Raw genomic sequence first — 26,850 nt, 5'->3', positions numbered from 1 at the left:
TACCTAGGTAGTCTGGAGCTTCTGGAATAGTCGTCGGCGCTCTGAAACCAAACTCAGCAGGGTCCTGCTTTTCGCATGTCACACCACATTTCCACGCAAGGCGCTGTCAGTATCCGCCTGCATGTGGCTAGAGAAAAGCAAAGACCGTGTGGATGTTGGATTATCTTACCTTATCCGAATCAGTGTTCCATTGTATTTCATTGGCAGCCTGTCGCGTTGCCCATTTCTTGGTGCGCTCCCCAAAAGTGCTCATGGGGGCTAGCGTGGGGTAATTGCACGTCCCGTGGCTTAGCAACACGGCTTCTGCCGTTCAAAATAACTCCGCTTCAGCGTCAAGCCCCTGCTTATAACAAGCCAAGCCAATCCTACCTATCTTCGTGGTTCCGAGATCGCGTAGAATAACCAGATTGGATGACAAAGCTTCGCTTTTACCACGATAGTATGCGCATACTTCCACAGGCCCTCATTTGAGGGCCAGGCGAGGACATACTCATACCACGGCGAAATTGGGAAGAGCACACTTTGCTACCGGAAGCTGTGGCGTAAAGCTTTTGAACAGTCGCTACTTACAGTTGGAATGGCACCATTTGCGTTGCTCAAGTCGCAAATATATCTTAAACAGTGTGTCAGTGATGGGATGCGAAAGTCTTTATCACCCCGGGTGACCCATCAAGCTGTGCATTGTGTTACGGGTCACCTCATGGCCTTGTATCATCCTTGTAGATCTCGGAGCAGACGTACTATAATACCCTCGGTCCTGTGGTACTTACAGGCCTGCACCGAGAGCGTGCCAAGCTCAGACAGTCACTATGGTTGGGCCGCACGTCACATTAGACAAGGAACACGCCATGGTTCCCCAAACATGATACGCACTCGATAATTGCGCCAAATCAGAGGCCCGGATTGGAAGCGCAGTATCGCTGGATGTAGCATATATGTTGCTCATTCGCATAATGCAATGCAGATTAACCTTGGAGCATCGAGCGGCGGTCTTCGTGTTCTTTGCGCAAACAGCGCTTCCAGATGACAGTCAAGATGAATCACAATTATTCGAAAAGTATGATGATTTCACTGGCCATAGCTTTTATGGTACTGCCTTTCGTTTTTGTTTGTTTGCGTTTGTGGGCAAAAAGGATCGCCAAAAGGGTTGGATGGGATGACTTTCTCACGATCGCTGCTCTGGTAAGAGTCCTTTGGATGGTTGAGTTTCTACAGAAATGACTAACAACCGATGCTAGGTCATATCGATGGTTTGTTGCTCCTTACAACTAGCTAGTGAGTGTCTCGATTGCAGTCTACCTAGGTAGGAAGATTGCTCACACCAATATTCAGCGGCCATACATGGTTACTTGGGCTCCCACCAGCCACTGGACGAAGATGGTCAGCCCATCATGGACGACCCAGGGCTTATATTTTTCGAGCAAGTGAGTACTTGAGCTGGGAAATATAGTGCGACTACTTACCTTTCCAGACGAAGTTCGCTCTGAACATGATCTCAATTGTTGGATTGGGTCTAGTCAAGTCATCTATCTTGATATTGTATAAGAATATCTTCGACGTACGGAAATTTCGCATAGCGGTCTATGGCGTGCTAGCCTATGTCATATGCTGGACCGTCAGCTTCACATTCTCACACTTGTTCACTTGTTACCCAATCACGGTGTTCATTGAGCCATATTATGGGAACAGTTGCGTCGAGACTGTCCCCATGTTTTTGGCACTGCTGGTAGGTTGCGGACTCACAATTTGACTTCTGGACTCAGACAAGACTAATCATTCTGCTAGTACACGGGCGTTTTTGCAGACATTGCCATCCTTATCCTTCCTATTCCAATGGTTTTGAGCGTTAGAATGGAGATGAAGAAGAAGCTAGCTGTGATTGTGATGCTTTCGTTGGGAGCGGCGTAAGATACCTTCTACCATATCTCACTGTGTCTACATGATCTAACGTATACAGTGTATGCGCCGTGAGTATTACACGAGTCGTCGCGACATATTCAATCGCCGGTGAATACCTTAAGCACCCAGACGACGTTATTTACTACACTGCACCAGTGTTCTTTTGGACCAATATCGAGCTATCTCTAGGCGTGGTGTGCGCGTGTCTTCCCACATTGCGTCCCATCTGGTTCTACTTCTACCCTAGAGAAGCGACGCAGACTAGCTCAGGCTACGGTTACGGGTACAGGTCATCAGATTATGGCTTTGGGTCATCTGCGCGGGAGGGTACGACGAAAAGCGGCACATTTGGTACCAAATTAGCGCGCAAGTCATATCAGGAGATCGATGAGATTGGTACGTGGTGTCTCAATATGACTATGCATAACGGATTACTAATGCTATTTAGAGCTGACAACCCAGTCTGAGCATGTTCCTTCTACACCCCCAGAAGATTCCTCCACGCTGAGCAAACACGGTATCACTAAAGAGGTCACGATCCATCAGACCCTGGAATAATCGATTCCTCGCGCGGGACTTTCACTTGATCGCAAACGTAGAGCACCAACCTTGGGGTACTCATCGATGATATGTACCAGAATCATCAAGAATCCACACCACCTGGCAGTCTTCATGTGTCGAAGCTCGATTCATACAATAATTTGTTCGGCCTAGTTCTCGGAGTGTTTTTCTTCTGTTGGCCTCCGAGGCTATCTAAGGCGATCAGTACGTTGCAAGTTACTGGAGGGGTGGCTGTCCAGAAAAGCACTTTTCCCGGTACATCACCCATGTCACTGCCAAGTGCCAAGTCACTCGGGGAAATACATATTGCATACCACCGACAGCACGTTCTTGGGACCCTGCTCCCACGGCGATGTAACCTTCCGGATCCCTCGACACTGGTCGCAAGGTGGGTCCAGCCTTTGCGCAAGTGGTGATACTTTGGAAGGGCAGCAATCAATATTGACCGCTTGAGACGACTGTGTGTGTGTGTGTGTGTGTGTGTGTGTGTGGAGAATCATGGCCGTGCGCTTTTGGAGCGACAAACTAGCTGTGGAGATGGATGGGGGCCGGCTCGCATGGGGCCGTCGGAGGACGTATATCCCAATGTGGATACGCCCGCGGTAATTGGGTCAAACTGTGAACGAGCACGGCAGATAATCCATGTCTAAGATAATCGCTCGGTAATCACACCTAGCATGCAGGAACTACGGGGTACACTGACACAGGGCCATCTGGCGACTAGGTTCCTGTACTGAGACGGCAGATTACCCGCTTTACCTAGTAATAGGTGGTCCCGACGTTCCATGTTACCCTGTGGGTAGCCGAGAAAGTTCAGTGTCAATTAAAAAGCCCGTTGGACCATCAGCCATGCATTCGGTACTGTTAACATGAAGGTCTTGTCACTCTTGGTTTCTTTTGCAGCGGCGGTTTCGGCGCTGGCCGTAAGGCAGGCCGATGTCGCAAGGGATCTTAAAACCTTGGTATCATCGCCATCTTCAGTCAGTGTCGAACTTCGAGCACGGTGGAGTGACTACAACGCGCCCTTGCCAGCAGTTGTCGTCAGTGTGCAAGCTGAGAAAGATATAGCAACAATAGTAGGTCCAGTCCCACCAAGATTGCTAGCTCAACAGACAGTGAGGGCTAATTAGAGAAAAAGATCAAGTACTGTACGAAGATTGGAATCCCATTCCTTGCGCAGAATGGAGGTATTGGATGGGGGAAGACGTTCAGCTTGGGAGAATGGGGCGTCATGATTGACCTTTCCAATCTCAACAAAGTCACTGTTGCTGCAGACAAGACCACCGCCACTATCGGGGGCGGTGCCAGCATCGGAGATACCATCGTAGCAGCAAACGCTGCTGGCGCCTTGATCATTACAGGCAATTGCAACTGCGTTGGCGCCCTGGGAGCTATGCTCGGTGGCGGATACGGTGTGTACTACGTGCATCTTGTGAGCGTCGTAACGCTAACTCACGCAAGGCAATCTCATGGGCGAGGTCGGCTTCGGAGTTGACAACATCATCTCCATGCGCGTCGTCATCGCTACCGGCGAGATACTCACAGTATCGTCTACCTCTCACCCTGATCTGTTCTGGGCACTTCGGGGAGCAGCTCCCAACTTCGCAATCGTGGTTTCAGCAACCGTCAAGGCAATGCCCGCTACCGAAGAAGATCGCACAGCATTCATCAACAACCTCTTCTTTTCACCCGACAAACTCGAGCAAGTTGCGCAAGCGGTGGAGAACCTTCCCCTTACGCCACAACAGCGGGTTTACCTCGTGCTAACGTCCAGTGGGGAGCCACTCAACGAGCCCTCTATCCTGGTTACCGGATTTCTTCGCAAGGGAACGAACGAAACAGGCCGCGCAGCCTTCGCGCCTTTTTACAACATCGGTCCCATATCCGAATCCAGCGCAATTACCGCATACGATCATTGGAACGATGCCAATATCGGCTTTTGCACCCGCGGTGGCCGCAAGCCGTCGTACAGCTCAACCATCACTGGAATGAGCGCACAGAAGTGGCCCGAGATCTGGGAACTCTACAAAAGTTTCCAGGCCAAAGGTCCAAATTCTGCCGTGCTTGTCGAGCGCTACAATCTGACCAAAGCCATGTCGGCACCTCTCGGCTCGACTGCCATGAACGAGGCATTGAGGAGAGATGCATTCTCCCAGGCGATCGTTATACCGTGGTACGATGATGCCAGTCTAGATGTTGAAGCTTTGGAATTTGGAAGTAAGGTCAGGGCACTGTGGACGAGGAGTAGCAATCCAAAGAATGACCCCACGTAAGTTGTCACTGTCGAGATGATATTGCGCCGATGCTAAAGGCTGTACAGGTATGCCAACTTTGCATTCGGCGACGAGACAAACACCGCCATCTACGGATCCAGCCTCGCGAAACTGAAGAAGCTCAAAAAGAAATACGACCCGAAGAGAGTGTTTACTCAATGGTTCCCGATTCAACCATGATCGGACAATCTCTGTATAACCGTACTGAACAAAGATAATTAATAACATGGCTACTTGCTCGAACTCCGGCTAAACGCTGTTGGTCCTCTGATATGCTCAACCGGCATCATTCCTTTCAGCCAGCCATTGTCCCCCAACTCAACCTCCCCCAACCTCCACAAGCACCACTCCTCATCATATGAATCACTAGCTCAGTCATCGCACCCGAATTTGAATCCTCACACCCGGTATCTACCGAATACGTTGCTTTGATGCTGTATATAGTGCGGTCTCTTGACCTCGCTTTCGTCCTTCTTCTGTCCATTGCATCTTTTGTCCTAGCCAATTGTCAAACATTTCGATTGCATTGCCAATCCTGGAGTTGTTTGGGAGACTTTGGAGAGCACATGCGGAGGTGGTACACATTGAGACGTATTGGCTCACTGATGGGCATCTTGCGTAGTTCCAGTGTAATATGCTTTACTTTCTGCTGGAGATAGTACCAGGTTATACTTTAGTCACTTAAGGCCGTATTCCCTCGACCTCGACGTACTATCCATTGAGCACTCACATCATCGACCAGCTTGAAATCCCGCCATCTCAACCCAGAACAAGTTCTCGCACAGTGCTCCAGCTTTCGTCTCTTTTCTAGTCACGATGTCAAATCGAGAAGCTGTTTTACCATGACCCGCCAGCTCTCCACCTGCCAGTTGATAGACATTTGGCTCTAGCAGAGTCAGTTTAGTTGCAGTATCTTTGCCATTACGCATAGAGTCCAGGATATAAACCGGTTCAAACCGGGGGATATTAGCGGATGTGAGGCTGCATCCCCAGACGCAGAGGGGATGTCTTTACAGTTGGTAGGTGACATGACCAGGAAAGAGAGAGGAAGGTAGGTGACGATTCAAAGGCAATATAATGGGTGCTTTGGGGACGTGATTGATAAACTCGGTATGCGGTCCAGTGATCATGGGATGCAAGCTTTGGCCGGAGAGGAATAATAAGTAGTGAATCAATCTTCTGAGCCTCGTACCGAAATAGATGTGTCGTTGCTCCCGTAAGTTCGTTCGTTGATAGTACAATTCATTTTCCAATACTGTTTTCCTAGGATAATCATGATAGCACCATCAGTAGGTTCTCCATTTAGCCTTGCGCTGATGGCATTCGCTTGTCTTTCAAAGACACCTCCTTCCCAGAAACTGAGCTCGTAACGCGCCCGGTACCTTAACTGGCGACGACGCGACTCCAGCTCTCTTTACTTTGCATGTTGCGTCGAACAACATGTATGACGGGATGGCGCCAACGACCGCTAGCAACTCAGAAGGGCGCCGAGGTGTTGGGTTTCAGTTGGCGTTTGGCAGGCCGACAGTAGGATTTGCCATTTGCTGTCATTCCAAAGAAGGTGAAGTGTATATACAAGCAGATCGGCTTTGCTAGACAGAGCTGAGGTTTGAAGAGACCCGATGACGACCGAAAGACATCCCAGGCGGGATCTATAGGTTTCTATCCGGGAAATCTATAGGTCTTCAATCCGAGTTTTTGGGTAGTATTTGCACGGTGAAAGTCTGCTCCCCAAAGGCGGTCTGAAATATGGGTATTCGCTTCTTGGTCATCCAGACTGTTACCACAGGGACTGTCCTCTTCTTTATGGTGATGTCTCCAGCCGCTGGCCCTTGTGCGTCTTGCCTGTCAAGGTTGATGGGCTCAAAAGCCTCCTCCTCCTGTATACTCTGGGTCTTCTCAGCGCCTGTGTTGCCCTTGTTCGCTGGTGTCGACGTCTTTATTTCTCGATCGATATCCACACTAGTAAGCATAGTGTACATCCACCACACCTCCTCGTTCGCGTTTCTGTTATGCTCTGTCCCACTTGGCGCTACAATCCGTCGGACCATGTCTACAATGCCTACTAGTTTTGTTGTGCCTCCGCCCTGCGCTGAGACGGCTATCATCAAGTCATCCTCTTTTAATGCATCCGGCATCTCAATTGTAGACGCAAGGTCTCTGTAGGCACCCAAATATGTCTTCAGCCGGTTGATTCCGGACTTGACATTCTGATTCTTGGAGAAGACGACCGGTATGATGTTCTGTGCGACGCGCAAACGCTTTTGGACTTCGAGAATTTTACGTAGCTCGGTAGGCAACCGTGTCCATGGTTCATAAAGTGAGGGGTGTATTGTAGGTGGAGATTGTGCCTGCGATGGTTTTTTGAGCGCACTGCCATTGACACTTTCTTGAGCCCTTCGCTTCTTGCCTGCGACATTGGCTCCGTTGGCTTTGAACGCGTCATCTGGTACCCCGATGATCGGAAGTGTAGGTCCCTCGCTCGAGTAAGGTGGAGTCGCTGTCACCGTTGTGATATTGGCGTCTTTCTCGGCCGACGATGCAAGAACCTCGCTCGTACGTGCTGCGTTTCCCATTGCGAGTGACCAAAAGCCTGCGATAGTCGAAAAAAAAGCGCGTGACAGTCAGCGTTGCGGTGCGCGTTAGAGAACGATGACCAAGGTTAGGACGCGCCGAAAATCTGGGACGCGCCGCCGGAGATACCACATTGCGCTAATCTATCCCCGAATTTCCCCCCCCCCCCCCCCCCCCCTCCCCCCTCCAGTCTCCGTCATCCAAACTTCCATCACACAATACAAACCTCGGTCTTCCACTACCACGAGTTTACCTCGGAAAGCGAAGAAAACAATACCCTCTGCTACAATCAAAACACCATGAACGACAAAGTTGCTGAAAGTTTGGGTCGCCTGAAACCCGCGACACAAGGCCATCATCAAATCGACACAGAGTAGGTTTGCCGTGTAGATTTCTGACGAATACTGGTCTGACCACCAAAAAGTGAACAGAATAATTTCTATCCCCCACCTTTATTCCGTTTGCCGGCCGAGCTTCGTCTTATGATATACCAACACGTCTTCGCCAACGAGACCATACAAGTGCAGCCAAAGTCTATTGATCCATTTGGAGGCTCGTGTCTCGTCCGACGCCACGGATTACCGAAATACCAGCCATCTATTTCTCTTCTGATAACATGTAGACAAATCAGAGAAGAAGCGACGTCTAGTTTCAACGACTTGGTCATATTTGATTTGACACTCTACTATAACTGTATGGCAGCCGCATACGAACTCGGACCCGAGATGTGCCATAAAATTAAAGCAATCAAAGTAGAATCAAGGCTTGCAAAAAGATTAGCTGTAGGACTGCAACAAGGTGCGCCACCCGACACTAACTACAGGCATCTGTTGCCTTCCTTACAACGCGTATACATGCAACAGACTTCTATGTTTGGGCTACTTATGATAAGCCCTGATATGGCTGTGAGAGGATTACGATTATACTTTGGACACAGCGATCTTGAGGTTATTTTCAGTAGGACAATGTAGACTCTTCTTCGCTGGACCCTGAACAACGGGAACGGTTGCTCACCGCTTTGTTTAGCTCCATTTCACTCAAAGCTGATGCCAAAATCTGATCCCCAACAATTTCACCAAAGCAAGATGCGTGTATCAGTCTACGATCATGACTTTCGCTCGAACAGGTCAACGAAGATGATCAAGACAACGCTTCACTTATTCGTGTTCTCGGCTGAGCTTCGCAACAAAACATGCAAGTATGCTTTCTTCAGGACATCACAGTAGTTCCTCCAACCTCCTCATATTCTCCGATAAATCGCCGCGTCGATTCCTATAGCATCTTTCATGACCTTCATCGTCCAGTCGCTGATTGATTCCAGCGCTTTGACCGAATTGCCCAACTGTTCTCCTTCCCCAAACTCATGGATAGCCAGGAATGACAGCTCTTGATTCCCTCCGCCTCCGCCGGAAGTACTGCATTGTTGTGATACGAGTGAATAACGACATGTCCGTAGCCAGCTTGGTTGCTCAGACATCTATTGATTATGCTCTTTGCGATACCAAGCGTCCAGATCTGCAGCACCGGTGGATGATGGTTGCATGAGCGCTACCATAATCGTCTTTGCAACTTCTACATATGAAGTCAACAAGGAGGGATACTCCACAGCCCTATCATCTTCTAGTTGGCTATGACGCAAGGGATACGTACCACCGCTCTTCTCTAGATCGAAGATCTCAACCTCCCTGTATGCCCTGATATCCCACTCTCCGCTCATGTTCTCTCCTTTCAGGAATTTTAGCATTTGCTTCACATTGACACGTGCCAAATCTTCCGTCTCGCAAATGACAAGATACCGTTTTTGGTACTCTACATCTGCCGTCCTGTACTGCCTTGCGGTCTTGATGCCTAGTACATTGGCTGTTATGGCCGTGGGCAGGAGGTCGAATTTTTCGTTTGCGGGTGCTTCGTCACTTTCGGTTGAGATGGGTTGGAGAAAGGCCAGTAGGACCCCAGCGCTTGCAGTGGGTGATGAGGAGGACATCTTGGTGTAGACTGGGGCAGCCTTGAATTACTAGTAGAATTATCCGGAAAAGGATTACGAAGCAGAGAAAATCCGGGAATTTGCTAAGATTTGGGAGAAGGTGTTATCCTCACGAGAGGGTGTACTGATGCGCGGTCACTAAGTCGACTATAGAGGGTAGGCGTCATATGCAGTGTACCGACGCCCCCACTTTCTCGGATCAAATTACCCGTAGGCTACATATATACCCAAGTGGTGACCTGCATGAGAACTCCTCTCTATTGTAACGGAACAAGTTTTGGTAGTTATAGACTCTATGTATTACTCTCTCGTCTATGGTTCTACTCAAATACAATTACATGTCTACAAAAAGATATTCTTACAGCTTGCTCTTCTCAATGCGCTTGAACAAAACATCGTTCTCTGGATATGGGTCCACCGTATAGTTGTTGAGCGGGTTGAGTTCGCTCGCTCTGTAGAACATGTCCTCGTAGACCTTTCCGTCGGCGCGACCTAGACTGCTGTCAAGGAGCCAGTCGTCAAAGCCCCAAGCGTCCACAAGTCTGACAGCGTGTGGTCGGATTTCCTTGAGCAAGTTCATGACGGTAGTGGTCCTTGCAAGCGAAATTTGGTTCTTGTTGCAAGCACCGGAAGCATAAAACTCTGAACCTTCCTGCTCAAGTGTGTTTAGAGCGAAAAGGCGGAACAACTTCAACAGCACGTCGAGGATGGCCTTGTCCGCCTTGCCCTCCTTTTCAATGTTCTTGAGCGCAGAGAGATTGTTCTTAACGACCATGTACTGCGCATGGGCCTTGCTGAGGCGGTAGAAGTCAACCAGCAGGTCGTTCCAGGACTTCTTCTGCTCATCACGGTGCTTGCTGGCCTCGAAAGTGAGGAACGATACACGCCAAGCGAAGGCAGCCACGAGATCATCATCTGAGCCAATCACGTCAAATGCGCAGCCAATTTCACGACGCGAATGGAATTCCGAGAGAATCTGGGTGGTGTCGTTTGTTGGCTTATCGCCCTTTAGCACGGAGCGGGCTGACTTGAGCATCTGCAGTAGATGTTAGTAAGCATCGAATAGAATTCGTTGAACTGTTTGACTTACGTATCGTGCAACTTGCTGGGTCAGCATGTAATTGTCTCCCTCCCATGTTATATTAGGGAGGTAATCGGCGTACCAGGATCCGATACCGCTGAAGTTCGAGTAGCCATGACCACCGCAAGCTCTTCGGCAGGCCTCCAGACCCTCTGCTGCGATCGTACTGCTGAGCGACTTCAACGCACATGAGGAAGCGTGCAAGTCTGCCAACATGTCACTGCTGGACTGGACTTCCTCCGGTCCAGGGGCACGATTGCTTGGTGCGTTGGTGGCAGTACCTTCAGCAATCTTCTTCTGGTTCTCCCGGTACATGTCCATCATCGACTTTCCAGTGAAATGAAGAGCAAAGGTGGCCGCAAGAAGAGGGAGCAGCCGGATTTGTACCATGGTGTAGTTGAGAACAGCGGTCTCATCTCCACCGGCGGGAGCATCTCGGTCCTGGAATTGACGACGCACAGCGCAGTAACGGGTTGCGATGGTAACACCTCGAGCAAGCACACTACCGGCTTGCATAACGATGCCAGATCGGACCCACGTCAAGGTGCCGTAGACGAGAGATGGAGAACCACGGCGACTAAATTTGTTTGTGTTTGGGTCCACATATGTGTACCTGGCCAGCATACTGATGTGCGGAACTTTGACGTGATTGAACAGGAGGAAACCGTTGTCCATGGTGTTGTAACCGAATTTAGGACCAATGTCTCCGATGTGGATGTTCTCAAGAGGCTCGTGTGTCTTCATATCACGGATCTGGATGCAGAAAGGTGTTGGCCCATAAGACTTGCCGTCAATGATGAGCTGAGCCATGACGACAGCATGGTTGGCTGTCCTTCCCAGGGATCCGATCCACCATTTACTGGCAGTCAGATGTGGCGAGTGGAGGACAAATGTCTTATCTTCCTTGTTCCAGGTTGCTGTTGTTTCAAGTCCACGAACATTGGAACCATGGCCAAGTTCAGTTTGCGCATAGCATCCGATGATCTTGTAGTTTCTGGCTTTGGTAAGCCACTTTTCCTGCTGTTCCGGTGTAGCCTGGCCCTCAAGTGTAACCTAGATTGTTAGTAAAAATGACGCGAATGCGGACATTGACGGGTAGGTACCATGAACATTGTGTCGTGAAGTGCGTATGGCCCTGGTTCTCCAACGAGGTCTGTAGCAGTGTAGAACTCATCATAAGACCAGTTGTGCTGCATCTTCAACAACCTCAACTTCTTCTCCCTTGCAAGCGCGCGTTCGAACCTGTCGATCCTTCCCATGAAGTAGTTCTGTGATTTATCGAAGACTTTCTCGGATTTGAGTATGTCAAGGATCTTATTCCTTCTGTCGATAACATCTTGAGTGTGTAGAAGCACTTCAAGCTCCTTGACAGGGACATTGGAGTTTGCGCGTTCAGCCTTGAGCAATTCATGGCCTTGAACGCCTGAAGGCTTCAGCTGCTTGACCCAGTCCGGTGTTGGCTTCATTGTGATAGTGAGTTGGTGATTGGGATGATGGGGGAGAGTGAGGGTTGATTGGGATGATGGTTAAGTAGGCACGGTAGGTTGTCGAATGATTAGATGCACTAAGAGCTTGGAGCCGAGGTCCACGGCCAAAACAGTGAGACGCGTTAGTCTGGGGCTCGCATTGGCCACCATGCCATAACCTTCCGAGGGCCATGTGAGCTTCTGATAGATAATCTCATGAAAGTGCCGAAGCCAGAGATGCAGTCGCACTGACTGTGCTTTTATCGCAACTGTGTCCTGAATCCTAAGACTGCGATATGACTTTGGAAGTAGTACAAAGCTGAACATGGATGTCTACAGATGAGTTGCGATGACCTAGGCAGCGTCGGCCGCTCAACACGCGAGGTCGAACCAGGGCTTTTCAGATATCAGATATGGATTGTGTCCAGTTCACTCAGCCGAGGTGTGTTGTGTGTATGTGAAGTTAGCAATGCACCCGTCTGTACAGAGGCAGGATAGCGTGACGACACAATCAACATTCAACGACAACACAACGTCTACTCGAGTTTTTTTTTGTTCTTTCGCACTTCAAGTACTGCATAAGAAGAGCACGCGACGCGTTTGTAAGGAAATCTCTCGGATAGCACTGATTTGTCGTACTGCATTGTCAGCCGAAACACAAGCTTCAAACGGACCCCGGAGAGGGAATCTGGACCCTGGAACATCTTGCACAAAAACACGGCAGGGCAGGACAAGACAGGGCAGGTGCTTTGCTGCTGGTCATGATGAAGTGGTGGATCAGGCTGCGCCACTGAGAGCAGGCACCTGCTGTGGAGAGGCCGGGACGATAAGGGGGTGCTCGCTCTTCTCGTGTGTGGTGCGTGGCACGCGAGCTCGTGCAGAAGGAAAGCAGCTCTTGGTGCCATGGCAGTGCACCGCCTCACTCGGTGCACGAGAAGGGGCTCGCCGGGTAAGCCGAGGGCGTATTCGCAGCAGGAAGCCATGAATCAACCCAGCGGAGATTTCGGAGACAGGAGCTGGTGGGGGGGGAAACAAACGGGACTGCAGAAAATGCGTGCCGTCATCACGTCGCTTCTGGCCTCGACCTAGCCACAACCCACTAGCAATCAGCACGGGCCTTGAACCTGACAGGTAGAGCAGCGTCACTCTTTGCCTACAACACCATCGGCCTGTCTCCCCCCCGCGAGCTAGAGCACGCAATTCTCTTCATCTGTCCTCTTCCCTCGGACCTAGACCATACTTACACACGCGACTGGCCCTCTACACGGCCGCCCCTTTGCCCATCCAAATCTGTAATACTCACCCCCCGTTCCCCCCCACACACACGCCAACATCGCAGTTTGGAATTCTATGCCCCTAGGGAGACTCGCGATCAGCCTCAAACTTCCTCTCCCCTTCTCCCACAGGTCCTCCTAGGAACCGGACAACATGGGTCAGACACTCTCAGAGCCCGTCGTCGACAAGGTAATTGCCTCCCAATACTGGCCCCCGCCCCCGCACCTGCGCTACCTGCATCCTCTCCCATGGTAACCGTCGCCTGCTTTGTCCCCCAAGGCCACGCCTTTGGTTTGCTGAGAGTCTGCAATGCTGACACATGACTCGCACAGAAATCCGAAAACGGCGATGGCGAGTCACTCATCTACGGTGTGTCGTCGATGCAGGGCTGGCGGATCAGCATGGAGGACGCGCATGCCGCCGTACTAGACTTTGCCGGTGAAGAAGGCAAGCCCACGGGCAACGACAAGCGACTCGCCTTTTTCGGCGTATACGACGGACACGGCGGTGACAAGGTGGCCCTATATGCCGGCGAGCAGCTACATCACATTGTCGCGAAACAAGAGGCTTTCAAGCAAGGAGACATCAAGAAGGCTCTACAAGACGGCTTCCTCGCCACAGACCGCGCGATATTGAGTGGTGAGCTCCTTGGAGCCCTAGCACCCGGCAGTCGAACAGTTGCTGACTCACGCGAACAGACCCCAAGTACGAAGAGGAGGTTTCGGGCTGCACTGCATCAGTCGGTGTCTTGTCAAAAGACAAAATCTACGTCGTACGCTAACTCTCTACAATATCGCATAACGGACGCTTACGGAAACAGGCCAACGCAGGTGACTCGCGTACCGTCCTAGGTGTCAAGGGCAGGGCAAAGCCGCTCTCTTTCGACCACAAGCCGCAGAACGAGGGTAAGACACATGAACCCCTCCTACAAACTGCGCTGACATGTACTAGCCGAGAAGGCACGTATTCAAGCAGCAGGTGGTTTTGTCGACTTTGGCCGCGTCAACGGTAACCTGGCTCTATCGCGCGCGATTGGTGATTTCGAGTTCAAAAAAAGCGCCGACCTTCCTCCCGAACAGCAGATCGTAACTGCCTTCCCGGACGTTGAGATACATGACATCAACCAAGACGACGAGTTCTTGATCGTCGCCTGCGATGGTGAGATGGCTTGATTCGCTACAACTCTGCGCTGCCACTGACCAGTTACAGGAATTTGGGATTGCCAGTCTTCTCAAGCCGTCGTCGAGTTCGTTAGGCGCGGGATTGTCGCAAAGCAGGATCTCGCCTCTATTTGCGAGAACATGATGGACAACTGTCTGGCTTCGAACAGCGACACAGGAGGTGTTGGCTGCGACAACATGACGATGATTGTCATTGGTCTTCTGCAGGGAAGGACAAAGGAGCAGTGGTACGAGGATATCGCAAAGCGGGTTGCGAATGGAGAGGGTCCATGTGCGCCGCCAGAGTACGGCAAGTCAGAAGATCCAGCCAAGTCTGCCTCAGAGGGCGAGTAGTTCAGTTCTAATACAATCGTGTAGCCGAGTTCCGCGGCCCCGGCGTTCACCATCGCATTGACGATTCTCCTGATGACATCGACATGGACCTGGACAGTCGATTCCGACCGAACAACGGCAACGGCGGCCGCATCATCCTTCTCGGCGACGGTACCGAAGTTTCGACTGGAGACCATGACGGCGAGATGTTCGACAATGAGGACGAAGACAGGGATCTGGATTCACAAGTCAACAAGTACAACCAGGAAGCCAACAACAAGTCCCGCCAAGACCGCGAGGGCACTCCTGGTCCTCAGCACGATAGCAAAGTCCAAGTGACCGAGTCGCCCTCATCTGTACAGACGGAAAAGTCCGACGCTCCTGAAGCGACCCAGGCTGACAAGAAGCCTGAGGCAAACACAATCAAGACGAGCGAGAAATAGCTTGTCCTCACTTGACTTGGTCGCAACCAAGGAAATTTGGCTGGAAGGGGTGAATTCGATGCATGATGATATGCAATGTCTCTCTTATGGATGTCTTGCAAGCGATGATGGATGTCTTTGTTTCCTGCAGGACCAAATGGGTCATAGAACGAGCCCGGTTGATCGCAAGCGGGCAGAATCACGAAATGATACCTGGTGGACTCAATCGTCGCCTACTCTATAAACTATCACTTTGTTCATGATATCGTGGTCCTATCAAAAAGGGCGTTTGTTTTGACCTGTCCATCTGTGTTCCTAATGCTGAGCTGGAGAAGCGTGCGACTACTTGGTGACGTCATGTTGTCCAGCCTCGCACTGAAATCGCGTACTCTGTCGAATCCCAGCCCCCCATATGAGTGCTGTTTCTCATGCAAAGCCATACCCAAGTATGCAAACAAGCTTTCCATGTGCCCCACCCTTCCGCTCCTCGGACGATCTTCGAGTCACGCCTAGACTTGAGATGTCATCTTGACCAGTCTAGCGTCAGTGACTACACATCAACCTCAAGATTTGGGAAAAGTAACACATCATCAAATATGTCGATCGATAGCGGAGCATCTGCTCCAATCACATTGTCTGCTGTATTCAACCACCCTGCACCAACTACCATGAATGAGGCCGGAGATAAGGGTTAGTGTTCAGGGTCCATTCCATTCCCGAGCATCATCACCTTTCGTCATAACTTGCACTGGTCGTGCAAGCGTCACAATTATAGTGTGGATCTGGGGGTACCGGCGGCATCTGGCTGACAGCGATTTCAATATTCATCGTCCCATATAAAAACCACCAGCGGATTCCTGTAGCAAACCCACGTCCCAATTCTCTGCTAGTAATTGCTCCGAGGTTGCGCCTGACTGACTGTTGCCATCATGGACCCTGAAAACCCTAATCGGAAGGTCCGATCTACGCCACAGTATGCGCTGTACCAGCGTAGAAATTTCTGGAAATCCAATGAGGGCGAGGTGCCAGTGTTCAATACTGGTAGGCATGATACACGCTTGGTGCGAGCTTTCATTACACATGGCTAAAGTCCAGAACAGAGCCTGGTAAACTCGAAGAGTTAGCGAAGGAGAAACTCAGCCAGGGTGGCTGGTTCTACGCCTCGTCCAATGCCGGTCAATCGCACACCCACACCGTAAACAGACAAGCCTTTTACCGGCATCGAATCATCCCGCGCATGCTAGTAGACACCAACCTGCGCGACACTGCGACCGAGATCTTTGGACACAAGGTTCCTGCGCCGATTGGATTCGCTCCTGTCGGCATCAACAAAATTTACAACCCACAAGGCGAGCTTCCCGTTGCAAGAGCCGCCGGCGCGTTAGGACTACCATACTGTCTCTCGACGGCGGGGTCACAAAGCATAGAAGATGTTGGTCAGGCCAATGATGAGGGTGTGAAGAAAGAGAGGGGAGATGTTGGGACCGCTGCTGGCGGTGGAGAGAAGGGTGTGAGATTCTTCCAGCTCTACATGCCGCACGATGACGAACTTACTCGCTCGCTTCTTCAACGTGCCGTGGACAGCGGCTTCACAGCTTGCATCCTGACACTTGACACTTGGCAACTGGGATGGCGACATGACGATGTCGCAAATTCAAACTACGCGTTCTACCATGGACTCGGTGCAGACCTGGGATTGACCGACCCCGTCTTCCAGAAGAGGCTCAAGGAACAGGGCATTGACCCCAAGATGCAACCCAACGAAGCTGGTGCGCTGTGGATCGACAATGTATGGCACGGACGTGCGCACACCTGGGAGAAGGCTGAGTGGGCGATGAATCTATGGAAGGAGCTCAGTGGGGGCAAGCCATTCTCTCTGAAGGGTATTCAGAGTGTAGAAGATGCGAAGAAGGCTGCTGAGCTGGGTTTTGACGGGATTGTAGTCAGCAACCATGCAGGAAGGCAGGTCGACGGCGCGGTCGCCAGTCTTGATTCGCTGGAGAAGATTGTCGATGGTATGTTTCACGTCTGCCTCTTCTTTGGCCATGCATCACTAATGAGTCTCTAGCTGTTGGTGACAAAATATACATCATGTTCGACTCGGGCATCCGCTCCGCATCTGACGTTTTCAAAGCGCTTGCTCTGGGTGCGAAGTTCGTATTCGTCGGCCGCCTGTGGATCTGGGGTCTCTCGATCATGGGCGAGACGGGAGTAGACCATGTTATGCGCGGGCTGCTGGCTGATCTCGATATTCTGATGAATGTTGGAGGGTTCAGAAACATTGGGGAGATCACGAGAGATGCACTGGAAATTGGGCCGAAGAGTTACCCGCTCATGCATACGGCTAGTAAACTGTAGGCCCTTGGAGTTTCGGCATGGCCCATGTCTCTTTTCCCTACCGAACCGTTGCGCTCCAGAGACTTCTCTTGTACATACCTAGAAGTTTCTCTCAGATAAGCAAAGTCTATTGAGATAGCTGATCGTAGTGACCACTGCTTACCTTGGCAGATTGTTAACGTAGTGTTGAACAAGTGTAGTAGCTCTTCTGTTTGAGTGTTGGGGGATGTTCTGAGACTTCAGCGAGCATGTCGCATCTCCCAATAACTCCCAGAAGCATATAATTTTCGGGTTTTCTCACGAACACTCACGGGATCTACACGTCAGCAGGAGTCACTTTCACCATCGCCGTCATCACCTGGGCATGCTCGTTGGCTGATGAGGAGCTTATATAGCACTAGTCCGCTATAGGCTGACCGCCATAGGGCTGAGAGTGGTCCAAGCACTCCCGAACAAGACCAACTCCTCCTCCTCAACGCGACACGCTTTTCCAATTGTAATCGCAACCTCGCACGCGTCATGATCCAGATTTTTCGCGCCTGATAACGTTGTCGCATCGATTGTACTAAAAGGGCCTGTGGTATACACAAAAGTTCCTTCCTAATTCGCACTTTGAGAGACACTGTACAATCAAGATGTCGGTCATTCTGTGCACTGGTACGTGGAGCTGTCTACCCCACATTTGACAGACAAACAACTAACATAGAATCACAGCCGGTTATGACCATACAATTAGGTTCGCAAGCTTCCCACTCCCAATTGGTAGTAGCGCGTGCTGACACCCAGGACTCCAGATTCTGGGAAGCACTCTCTGGTATATGCTCCCGAACTATCCCGCACCCAGACTCCCAAGTCAACCGTCTATGCATCTCGCCCGACAAGCGATATCTCGCCGCCGCTGGTCACCATACGGTCAAGCTTTACGATATCAAGTCGACTAATCCGAACGCGATCCTCACCTTCGACGGCCACACGTCAAATATCACTGGTGTCGCCTTCCACTGCGAGTCCAAGTGGCTCGTCACCTCGTCCGAAGACGGTACTGTCAAGATCTGGGACACGCGATCAGGCAACGTCCAGCGTAACTACACCCACGGTGTTCCTGTCAACGATGTCGTGATTCATCCAAACCAGGGCGAACTCATCAGCTGCGACCGTGGTGGCAACGTGAGGATTTGGGACTTGGGAGAGAACAAGTGTTCTCATCAGCTCATTCCCGAGGACGATGTGAGCGTGGCTAGTGTTACAGTTGCTAGTGATGGTAGCATGGTATGCGCTGGCAACAACGCCGTGAGTCTTGTCAGATGAAGGTCCCGCCAATGTCTGCTAACACCGAGTTTCAGGGCAATGTCTACGTCTGGCGCATGATCCAGCGCAGCGATACCACGTCCATCCTTCCCATCTGCAAGTTTGTCGCACACACGACCTACATAACCCGCGTCCTTCTGTCCCCCGACGTCCGTCACCTAGCCACCTGTTCCGCCGACCACACCGCACGCATATGGTCCGTCGATCCTACTGCTCCTCACAACGTCACGCCCAACGACAATTTGCCATCAGCTAGCGAGCGCGACCCTGCTGCCTTCCCGTTGGAGACCACACTACACGGCCATCAGCGTTGGGTATGGGACTGCGCCTTCTCAGCAGATAGCGCCTACCTAGTTACCAGCTGCTCAGACCATTATGCGAGGCTATGGGAGCTTGGTAGCCAGAGCATCATTCGGCAGTACAACGGACACCATCGTGGTGCTGTATGTGTTGCGCTCAACGACACGGCCGTTGGGAACTAGAGCTTCGCTCTTCACGCACCATCAATGGTCATAAGACGGTATCCGCAGTCATTGGTAGCGTCTGGGGAACAAGAGAAAAATGGTTTCCGGTATTTGCATCAGCGTCGGCGTTCTGGCATAGGATGGAAAGGGTAATGAGTTCATGACAGTGGGTGTTTACGGTGATTGAGTTAGCTTCTAGTCTCGCATCAACGCAATAAGCGCCATGTGCAAAGCACGTCTAGCAATCAGGCCGAGAATCTGAAAACAAAAATTTACATTCAAGAGTAGCATGTACTGAACTAATATGACTATTGTGTCCATGGTGTGCACTAAAAGCATACACAATGAGGATTTGTTAAAAGGTTACTGGAACAAAGCTTGCTATCTCCTCCATGGTACACTAGATTCAAGCACAAGCTAGCTTGTGAAGAGGGTGTTTGTCGTAGTACGACGTACCCTAAGCCGGGCACTCCTTCTTTGCGCATACGTCCTATTGACATGTTAGTGCCGTCACTTTACATCTGCAGAGATCATCTTCACTTACATAGTTCTGACGCTTGCCCTGCACACACTCGTCTAGAGCTTTCTTCTCGCACAAGCACGCTTGATACATCTCCGAAATCTTCTGGCATTTCTCACATTTAGCCGGAATGTAAGACTTACATCCTCCTGTATCCCTCCTTCCTCGAACTCCCTGTCTCCTCTTCACCTTGACATTGTCGTCGGCGCCTGCACCTTCAATCTCTGCTACATTCCCACTCGCGGCATCCAACACAAGAGCCAATTCTTCTGCTTCTTTCTCAGCGGCTGCGTCGTAGTACGTAGAGGAGTCGTGTGTATCCGAGACCTCGTTTGCGAGGGCACGCTTGTTGTGTATGGCTTGGGGGGACGAAGAGGCAATACCGCCGCCGGGGAGGTTGTTGTTGGGGGGCATGTTATCTATCATCATGCCAGATCCGGGTGCCGGGGTTGAAGGGAGGGGAAGAAGCGAAGAAGAAGCATGGACTGGAGCAGATGCTACTAGAGCGCTGAGGGTGGTGGCTAGAAGGGTTGTGAACTTCATGGCTGTGAGTGTGTCGACGTAGTTTAGTGTAAGTATGTAGATGTGGCTACGAGTCTGGAGATCGAGGGAAGAGAATGAGAAGTGGATAGGGCGATATTTATGCTCAGATGTCGGCTCTTATTATTCACACGAGTAGCTGTCATGTTCAAAACTCTTTGACGACTTGGACGTCACATCAGCTTCTATTCGCATACACACAAACCCTCTTCTCGTGTACGTGTCTGTCAAGCACTCTGCTCCATCACCTCTTCTTGTTCCTCTCCCTAAATTTTCTTACACTATCTTCAACACCAAATCCATCCTTCAACAACCCACCCACATCCTCTAATCCGAGTCCCGCTGTCTCAGGATAAATCCTCCAAATCACAAGTTCAGCAAGCATACAAACTCCTGCATACAATGCAAATGTACCAACCGGGGTGAAGACGTTCATCATGGGCAGAAATGTGATCCCAATCAAAGTGTTAGATCCCCAATTTGTAGCCGTGGACATTGCAGAACCCAGAGATCGAACCGAGAGAGGGAAGAGTTCCGATTGTTGCCAGGGGACGTTTCCCATACCTACAGCATAGCCAGCGACGTAGGTTACCATTGAGAAAAGGATGATAAGAGGCCAAATCTTGTTGTTTCCGGCATTGGCCGTGGCAGATGCTTCGTCGGTGGGAAGGTCGATGAAGAGGAATGCGATGGCGCAGAGGGCGAGGCCAACGACCATAATGGGTATGGACCAGAGGAGGATACGACGGCGCCCAATGCGGTCGATGTAATGGAATGCCACCAGTGTGAAGAGGAAGTTTGTTATGGCGATGGAGAGCGAGGTAAGCGTTGGAGATTCGAAACCGACGAGCCGGAAGATGGTAGCGGAGAAATACATTAAAGAGTTCTGATGCCATGTTAGCTGTGAATTTAGAGGACGATGTGTTTGCGAGAGTACACATGTACATCGTTGGAGGAGTCGGGAAAAGAAACTTACAAATCCACACAGTTGCTGCAAGCCCTGTAACATGCATGCAATAATCAGCGCTCTACGATTGCCTCCAATCGCAACTAGTTGGGAGAAGTTGTCTTGCACCCTCTCTATCTTGGCTCTCCAACCGCTCTTAGCCACGTCATGAGCACCTCGCAATCCCGCAGCGTCCTCTTCCTCCTCGATCTCCTTCTCTACACGCCTCAGTACGGCATTAACCAACTTTGTCCCACTTTCGTCGGTTTTGTACACTCTGCCTAGCACCTTCCTCGCCTGTTGAATCCGTCCGGCCTTGACAAGATATCGCGGTGTCTCCGGAAGAAGGAACAGCATGACGAATTGCAAGGCAGCTGGCAAAGCTCCCAGACCAACCATCCATCTCCAGCCATGCAATTTCTCCGAGAAAAGCCACCCAACAATATATGCGACAACCTGACCTCCTGTAATAAAGAGGCTGCTGACCACCACTAGTCGCCCCCTGAAAGGACTGGGACTCAGCTCAGAGATGTACAACGGTACAACGAACGACGCGCTTCCGACTGCCGCGCCGACGATAGACCGACCTACGATCATACCCCCAACAGTGCTTGTCCATGCCTGCAACAGTGCGCCAAGTATGAAGAGTATATCCGCAACGAGTATGACAGTTTTACGGCCGTATGTATCGGCGAGAATACCCGTCAAAGGTGATGCCAGAAGCGCGAAGAACGAGGTGCAAGACGTGATCAAGCTCTTGTCGAGGGTGGTAAGGGGTCGGGAGGAGAGGTCGGTGTTTATGGATATGAGCGTGGAAGATATTACACCAGTGCTGCAAACCTGTCAGTATGTGTTTGCTTCCACAAGCATAGATGTGCTGAAACATGGCGCAAAGAATCACAACCATGTAACGAGATGTACTCACTCGTATCCAAAGAGCAGCCCAGAAACGCCGGCGCATATTGTCAGACACCATATAAATAGCCCTGGAGATAGCAGAGCGCTCTCGTCCACCTCGTCCTCTCCGATACTCTCATCGTCGTCTTCGTCGTAGCGGTCGCGTGCATTGTTCGGAACACCGCGGTCAGTAGAAATCAGGGGTTCTGCAGCAGTGTCACTCATGCTGTGTAGTTACAAGTCTTCATCTGAAATCGGCATATAATGCACACAGACATAAGAAGAGTGTACAGGAAAAGAAGTGTGTACAGAAGGGAAAGCTGGTAGTAGCTGTTCTCTGGGGTAGTGTCGGAATGGCTGCGGGAAGGCGGAATGCTGGCAGCACGCTAGCGGGTGGGTCAGATTTGTGCCTGGTGATCCATGCCACCTGCATGATAAACAGGGGTCTTCACAGGCACGAGCACGAGCACATGAACGTGGATTTTGAATTTGGTAGTATTGATAGTGGTCGAAAAGCATGCGCTCACATGAACGTGCTCTTCTTGCTTGTAGTTGTCCGCTTGCCCCTCTCCAACGCTCGCTCGCGGTCAGAGAACGCCAAAGCAATCCTCGTAACTTGCTCCTCCATGGCACGTTGCCATCGCGTGTAGCGTAGCGAACGTGGCAGCTCCTTCCCTTCCTTATCGTCGTGTCTTGCATGTCCATGACCCTCAAGATTTTGATCCATACCGTGATCCCTTATGCACCTATCATGCCCAGTCAACGCCTGTCGCTATGCCTCAAGCCACCCATCACAGTGGCGCACACCAACCCATCCACGCTAAGCGCATAGCAAAATCTGGTAAAACAGGCACGGAGAGCATGTCGCGGAACTTAAGAAGCAGGCCGCTGCGGACATCGCTCATCTGCGGCCAAGCTACTCGGAAGGCTCTCATTTGGGTTCGTTGCTGCCGTCTGGTGCATGATTAGCGGGACCAGTGGGCGGAGCCTGGGGACCCGTCGAGTGCTGTTGCATCATAGGCTGCGAGTAGCTGCCACTGGGTGTACCCCGGTGTTGCTGGGGAAACTGGTGATGCTGCTGTGGCGAGCCATAATGACCGCCTTGGTATGGCTGTGGGAAAGGTCCTCGCATTGGAGCCACTGAAGTGATGTTAGCCGTGTTGCATCAGTCACTGACGTGCTACCTACTGTTTGCCGGCTGCATTTGATACATCTGAGGAGCTGGAGCACCAGGTTGCATATACATCATAGGCGGCTGTTGGTGGTGTCCTTGTTGGGATCCTTGGTGGCTCATCATAGGCGCACCTGGCCTAGGGCTAGGAAACCCGTTGGCACCAGGGCCAGGCATATGAGCACCGTATTGGGGGTATGCGGGGGTGGGACCGGGAGAGTACATCTGCATCTGCGGGTTACCAGGCATTCCCATAAAGGGTCCATTTGAAGGCTGTTGTGTCATCATTTGGCCACCCATCGCCGGCCCCGGGCCACTCATGAACTGGCCGCCTTGTGGGTTCCGCATGGTGGCGTGCTGAATGCCGGGGCTCATGCCATACTGTGGGATTTGCTGAGGATAGCCTGGCATTGGTTGCGGCTGCGCGCCATACATATAGGGCGCCATAGGCCGTGGAGAAGGTTGGACCGATGATGTCGAATGCGAATACTGCATGTGTTGACCGCCGAAATGATGCTGGTCCTGGCCAAGATGCGGCTGTATCGGTGGTCCGCGAGGCGTGTGTTGAGCTGCCGGCCCTTGTGCCATGCCTTGGGCACCCTGAAGATGAGGTGGTAGTTGATGCTGATGAGGAATAGGGCCATTAGCCATGACGTGTTGCGGTACCGACAACGGTGCGGGCGGAGGGGCATGGTCGAACAGCTGCTCGTATCCCTTGTGTGTGTTCGAAGAAGGGAAGTCCCAGGTAGGGGGTGTCTTGTACGGAGGCGCAATATCAGAGTGATGGGGCTTGTCGCTCGACTGGGCTTCTTTCTCGAGGCGTCCAATAGCATTGAAGGTTGTCGGTCCATCCAGCGCTTTCACAGTGGGCCGTTGGCCAGTGAAGAAGTTGGTGACAGGAGGCTTGCGTACTTCCTGTCTTGAAGAGTTTGGTCGAGGGCTAGAGGTCGCACTGGGAGTTCCGCCAGGCTGGAAGGTACTAGCAGCCGGGTTTGGCTTGAATTCATGAGCGCGGACGTTGAACCTCGTAGATACGCTGGAAGAAGGTGTCTGGGCACCGCTCGAAGGCTGCGAAGGACCAGTGGGCGGCATACGCATATCCTGAGCGGGTATCGGTTGAGGAACGCCGTTGTAGGGCATAGCACCTTGCTGCTTATGCTGCTGGTGGTTCATCTGCAAACGAGTGCTGAGGAGTCCTTGGTTACGGGGAGGTATCTGGTTCATGTTCTGGTGAGAACCCCGCATACTAGCAGATGCATAGGCTGGCTGCCCTGGTCGGGGACGCTGGTTTTGTTGACGGTCTACGTTGGCGCTAGGAGAGGCTTGAGTGGACTCGGGCTTCGCAGCAGAGCGCGCGGCAGCTTTTGGGTCTGCAACACTGCTTGATGCTTTCGAAGACGTGGTCTTCATCTCTTGAGCTTGTCGGTTGGCCTTGTCAACAATGGCTTGCTGCTTCGTCTCGTCCTTAGCGAGTATGGGAACAAGATCTGACGGTACAGGCGTGCTCAACTTGAAGTTGAGCGCGAACTTTTTGAGATCGTTGAGCTTTACAGCCTTGTTCTCTCGAGCAAACTGCCTCTGACGGTCGGAAATGCGTAGTTTCTCAGCGGCCGAGAATTGCTTGAAGGAATCAAGAAGATCATGTTCGACGTTTGTAGTGGCATCATGTGGCCGTCCAGATTTCCTGGGGGGGATGGCAGCGACGCCCGACTTGATCGTGCTGGTTGGCTTCTGCAGTTGCTCTGTAATGGCCTTGTGCGCATCAGTGGGTTTTGGTGCTGTCTTGGAAGCATCACTGGGGACCTCTGGGGCTTTCGTAGGCTCGGGTGCACCAGCAGCTGGCTTTGCGGGACTTGCAGCACGTTGTGTCGACTGCGAGGCAGGTCGTGCAACAGAGGATGAGATGATCGCGGGGTCCACTGGCGCACCAGGCACTGTCGCTTCCGGGGCGGGAGCTCGTCGTGCGGGCGGAGTGTATCGGTTGGATTGGCCGCTTGACAAATTTGGGAGGTCTCGTCGTACTCCGCTGTATTTGTCCTCTTCGTCGCCATTGTCGTCGGCCGCAGTATATCCTCCTCGCTCTTCGCGAACATGTGAGTTGGTTGCGCTACTGCCCTCAATCTCTCGAGCGATCTTCTCAGCGCGGGCGGCCCGTTCCGCATACTGTGGGTCGTTCTTGTTGATTGTAGTCGTGTATATGTTTTCGTCGTAGTTGCTCTTCACGCCGAACATGCGCTCATTGGTGGCGAACTGATCCCAGTCGCCCGTACGTCCAGTGGATTCGAGAGTCATGTTGGGATCTACCTCGGACGGCTCCCACTTTTGGAGGTTGCGCTCGCGGAGCTCGAGCTTGCCAGAAATGTCGGTATCGGTGCGGAAGCCAGAAGTACCTTGCTTGTTAGTCGTGGCATGCGAATCAGCTTGGTATTTTGGTACTTACCATTTTGGCCTTTGAGCTGGGACTTGTCGAGGACCACGTTGTTGACGTTGAAATCAGCCACATCGCTCATGTCGAATGACATGACGTGGTAGTCCCCTGAGCCAACGTAGTCGTCGGACGACTGACTGGCACCGTTGGTCTGAGCGTTACTGGCGGGCAAGAGCTTCTTGACCATCTTGAAGACATAGCGTAACTCGCTAGGATCTAGGGAGGTGCCCGAGAGGACACCAGAGTACTTGTCGCCGTTCTTGAGTGTAATGATACCCGGGAGCCCCTGTTTGGTATGGTCAGTTTCGCTGACTCGTGCTGCACTGAGAGCCAGCTGGCACTTACCGTCAGGTTGGCCAACAGATACATCATGCGGTCGCTAAGGTGCCTCATGGCGGAAGCGTTGTCGGCGGAGGCAGCCGTCGAGCTCTGTGGGGGCTTGGGCGAGTTGACGGCACCGTTTGGGGTGGGAGAGTGAGTCGGGCGCTGGGTGATGGGATTGGTGCCCTGGGTCCATGCCGATTTGGCCGGAGGTTTTCTGCAAGTCGCCAAGTCAGCATTGCGCCAGGTGCAGGTGAGCAGGGTGGTGTGGAAGAAGGAGCATCGCCATGTAAGGCAATTGGGCACAATGCACGAGGAGGGAGTCGTCTAGTGGACAGGGCAGTCGCACTGTGGCCCCATGTGACCGACGGCACTTCACACGAGAATGTGCCGCATTGTGGGGAGCAGTCGAGGCACGCAGGCAGGCTCTTGGAGGGAGAGCAAGGCAGGCGGGGCAAGGCGGCAGGGGAAGTGTTGAGGTGTAGAGAGTGTGCAAGGAGCATGAGCTTACTTGTGGCCGCCGTCGATGGGGCTTCCGGGCTTTCGCTGTGCGTCGATGCCTTTGGCCGCAGTGCTCATCTTCAGTTGCCTGGCGGGATTGGAGGCGGGGTTTAGAGCATTGGAGGAGGTATTGGGAGTCGCGGCGGCAGTGGACATGGATGGGGAGAGGAAAGCGCGGGCGAGCTCAGTAGCGTGCGTCTGAGGTTCGGTTTGTGGTTGCGGGAGAAGGAGCGACGGGCGGGGGAGGAAGGAGCTCCAACTCTAGGGTGAGAGTAGCGCACGACGCTCAATGCGGCAGCAGGCGCAGAGTCGACGAGCTTTGGAAGGGCGAGGGGGAGAGGGCGGGGGGCAGCCGGACGGCGGAGTTGCGATGGTATAGGAGGCTGTGC

The 26,850-nt window shown here is 52.0% G+C and overlaps 11 protein-coding genes across 11 annotated transcripts; 6 read left to right on the top strand and 5 right to left on the bottom strand.

Annotated features, from left to right (window-relative positions):
- Positions 1-1,247: 1,247 nt before the first annotated feature.
- On the top strand, positions 1,248-2,457 carry ACET3X_004132 (uncharacterized protein; the record flags this gene model as incomplete). Its single annotated transcript, XM_069450303.1, has 6 exons — positions 1,248-1,275; positions 1,333-1,424; positions 1,472-1,726; positions 1,786-1,904; positions 1,958-2,295; positions 2,348-2,457. The coding sequence occupies 6 exons, from the start codon at positions 1,248-1,250 to the stop codon at positions 2,455-2,457; spliced, it is 942 nt and encodes a 313-aa protein (XP_069308110.1).
- An 872-nt stretch (positions 2,458-3,329) lies between these two features.
- On the top strand, positions 3,330-4,913 carry ACET3X_004131 (uncharacterized protein; the record flags this gene model as incomplete). Its single annotated transcript, XM_069450302.1, has 4 exons — positions 3,330-3,536; positions 3,599-3,872; positions 3,922-4,729; positions 4,781-4,913. 4 exons carry the CDS (start codon positions 3,330-3,332, stop codon positions 4,911-4,913), a joined length of 1,422 nt encoding a protein of 473 aa, XP_069308109.1.
- Positions 4,914-6,418: 1,505 nt separating this feature from the next.
- Positions 6,419-7,309, bottom strand: ACET3X_004130 (uncharacterized protein; the record flags this gene model as incomplete). The annotated part of the gene is made up of 1 exon (XM_069450301.1): positions 6,419-7,309. One exon carries the CDS (start codon positions 7,307-7,309, stop codon positions 6,419-6,421), a length of 891 nt encoding a protein of 296 aa, XP_069308108.1.
- A 1,166-nt stretch (positions 7,310-8,475) lies between these two features.
- Positions 8,476-9,392, bottom strand: ACET3X_004129 (uncharacterized protein). Its single transcript, XM_069450300.1, has 2 exons — positions 8,958-9,392; positions 8,476-8,879 (listed from the first exon to the last, which is right to left on the bottom strand). The coding sequence occupies exons 1-2, from the start codon at positions 9,289-9,291 to the stop codon at positions 8,785-8,787; spliced, it is 429 nt and encodes a 142-aa protein (XP_069308107.1). The 5' UTR covers positions 9,292-9,392; the 3' UTR covers positions 8,476-8,784.
- Positions 9,393-9,588: 196 nt separating this feature from the next.
- Positions 9,589-11,908, bottom strand: ACET3X_004128 (uncharacterized protein). The gene is made up of 3 exons (XM_069450299.1): positions 11,476-11,908; positions 10,382-11,425; positions 9,589-10,327 (listed from the first exon to the last, which is right to left on the bottom strand). Exons 1-3 carry the CDS (start codon positions 11,836-11,838, stop codon positions 9,650-9,652), a joined length of 2,085 nt encoding a protein of 694 aa, XP_069308106.1. The 5' UTR covers positions 11,839-11,908; the 3' UTR covers positions 9,589-9,649.
- Positions 11,909-12,741: 833 nt separating this feature from the next.
- Positions 12,742-13,198, top strand: ACET3X_004127 (uncharacterized protein; the record flags this gene model as incomplete). The annotated part of the gene is made up of 3 exons (XM_069450298.1): positions 12,742-12,787; positions 12,979-13,130; positions 13,178-13,198. 3 exons carry the CDS (start codon positions 12,742-12,744, stop codon positions 13,196-13,198), a joined length of 219 nt encoding a protein of 72 aa, XP_069308105.1.
- Positions 13,199-13,266: 68 nt separating this feature from the next.
- ACET3X_004126 (uncharacterized protein) lies at positions 13,267-15,049 on the top strand (the record flags this gene model as incomplete). Its single annotated transcript, XM_069450297.1, has 7 exons — positions 13,267-13,302; positions 13,446-13,752; positions 13,812-13,885; positions 13,934-14,018; positions 14,065-14,271; positions 14,323-14,565; positions 14,652-15,049. 7 exons carry the CDS (start codon positions 13,267-13,269, stop codon positions 15,047-15,049), a joined length of 1,350 nt encoding a protein of 449 aa, XP_069308104.1.
- Positions 15,050-15,957: 908 nt separating this feature from the next.
- On the top strand, positions 15,958-17,386 carry ACET3X_004125 (uncharacterized protein; the record flags this gene model as incomplete). Its single annotated transcript, XM_069450296.1, has 3 exons — positions 15,958-16,069; positions 16,129-17,043; positions 17,097-17,386. The coding sequence occupies 3 exons, from the start codon at positions 15,958-15,960 to the stop codon at positions 17,384-17,386; spliced, it is 1,317 nt and encodes a 438-aa protein (XP_069308103.1).
- A 614-nt stretch (positions 17,387-18,000) lies between these two features.
- ACET3X_004124 (uncharacterized protein) lies at positions 18,001-19,155 on the top strand (the record flags this gene model as incomplete). The annotated part of the gene is made up of 4 exons (XM_069450295.1): positions 18,001-18,022; positions 18,080-18,101; positions 18,160-18,655; positions 18,709-19,155. 4 exons carry the CDS (start codon positions 18,001-18,003, stop codon positions 19,153-19,155), a joined length of 987 nt encoding a protein of 328 aa, XP_069308102.1.
- A 439-nt stretch (positions 19,156-19,594) lies between these two features.
- ACET3X_004123 (uncharacterized protein) lies at positions 19,595-22,265 on the bottom strand (the record flags this gene model as incomplete). Its single annotated transcript, XM_069450294.1, has 5 exons — positions 19,595-19,627; positions 19,682-20,316; positions 20,762-21,083; positions 21,174-21,975; positions 22,069-22,265. 5 exons carry the CDS (start codon positions 22,263-22,265, stop codon positions 19,595-19,597), a joined length of 1,989 nt encoding a protein of 662 aa, XP_069308101.1.
- A 706-nt stretch (positions 22,266-22,971) lies between these two features.
- On the bottom strand, positions 22,972-26,617 carry ACET3X_004122 (uncharacterized protein; the record flags this gene model as incomplete). Its single annotated transcript, XM_069450292.1, has 5 exons — positions 22,972-23,180; positions 23,229-25,601; positions 25,652-25,925; positions 25,985-26,177; positions 26,472-26,617. 5 exons carry the CDS (start codon positions 26,615-26,617, stop codon positions 22,972-22,974), a joined length of 3,195 nt encoding a protein of 1,064 aa, XP_069308100.1.
- Between the last annotated feature and the right edge of the window lie 233 nt (positions 26,618-26,850).

The sequence above is a fragment of the Alternaria dauci genome, chromosome 3 (assembly GCF_042100115.1).
Source record: "Alternaria dauci strain A2016 chromosome 3, whole genome shotgun sequence".
Classification (NCBI taxonomy): domain Eukaryota; kingdom Fungi; phylum Ascomycota; class Dothideomycetes; order Pleosporales; family Pleosporaceae; genus Alternaria; species Alternaria dauci.
Note: the sequence above shows the minus strand (reverse complement) of the source record. Positions and strands in the feature narration are given on the sequence as shown.

Bases quoted from the DNA above. Each gene is read 5' to 3' on its own strand.
- ACET3X_004129 (XM_069450300.1), bottom strand. From the start codon at position 9,291: ATGTCCTCCTCATCACCCACTGCAAGCGCTGGGGTCCTACTGGCCTTT. The intron at 8,880-8,957 runs GTACGTATCCCT...CTTCATATGTAG, and splicing joins CGATCTAGAGAAGAGCGGTG to AAGTTGCAAAGACGATTATG.
- ACET3X_004128 (XM_069450299.1), bottom strand. From the start codon at position 11,838: ATGAAGCCAACACCGGACTGGGTCAAGCAGCTGAAGCCTTCAGGCGTT. The intron at 11,426-11,475 runs GTACCTACCCGT...CTAACAATCTAG, and splicing joins TTCACGACACAATGTTCATG to GTTACACTTGAGGGCCAGGC. The intron at 10,328-10,381 runs GTAAGTCAAACA...CATCTACTGCAG, and splicing joins CCCAGCAAGTTGCACGATAC to ATGCTCAAGTCAGCCCGCTC.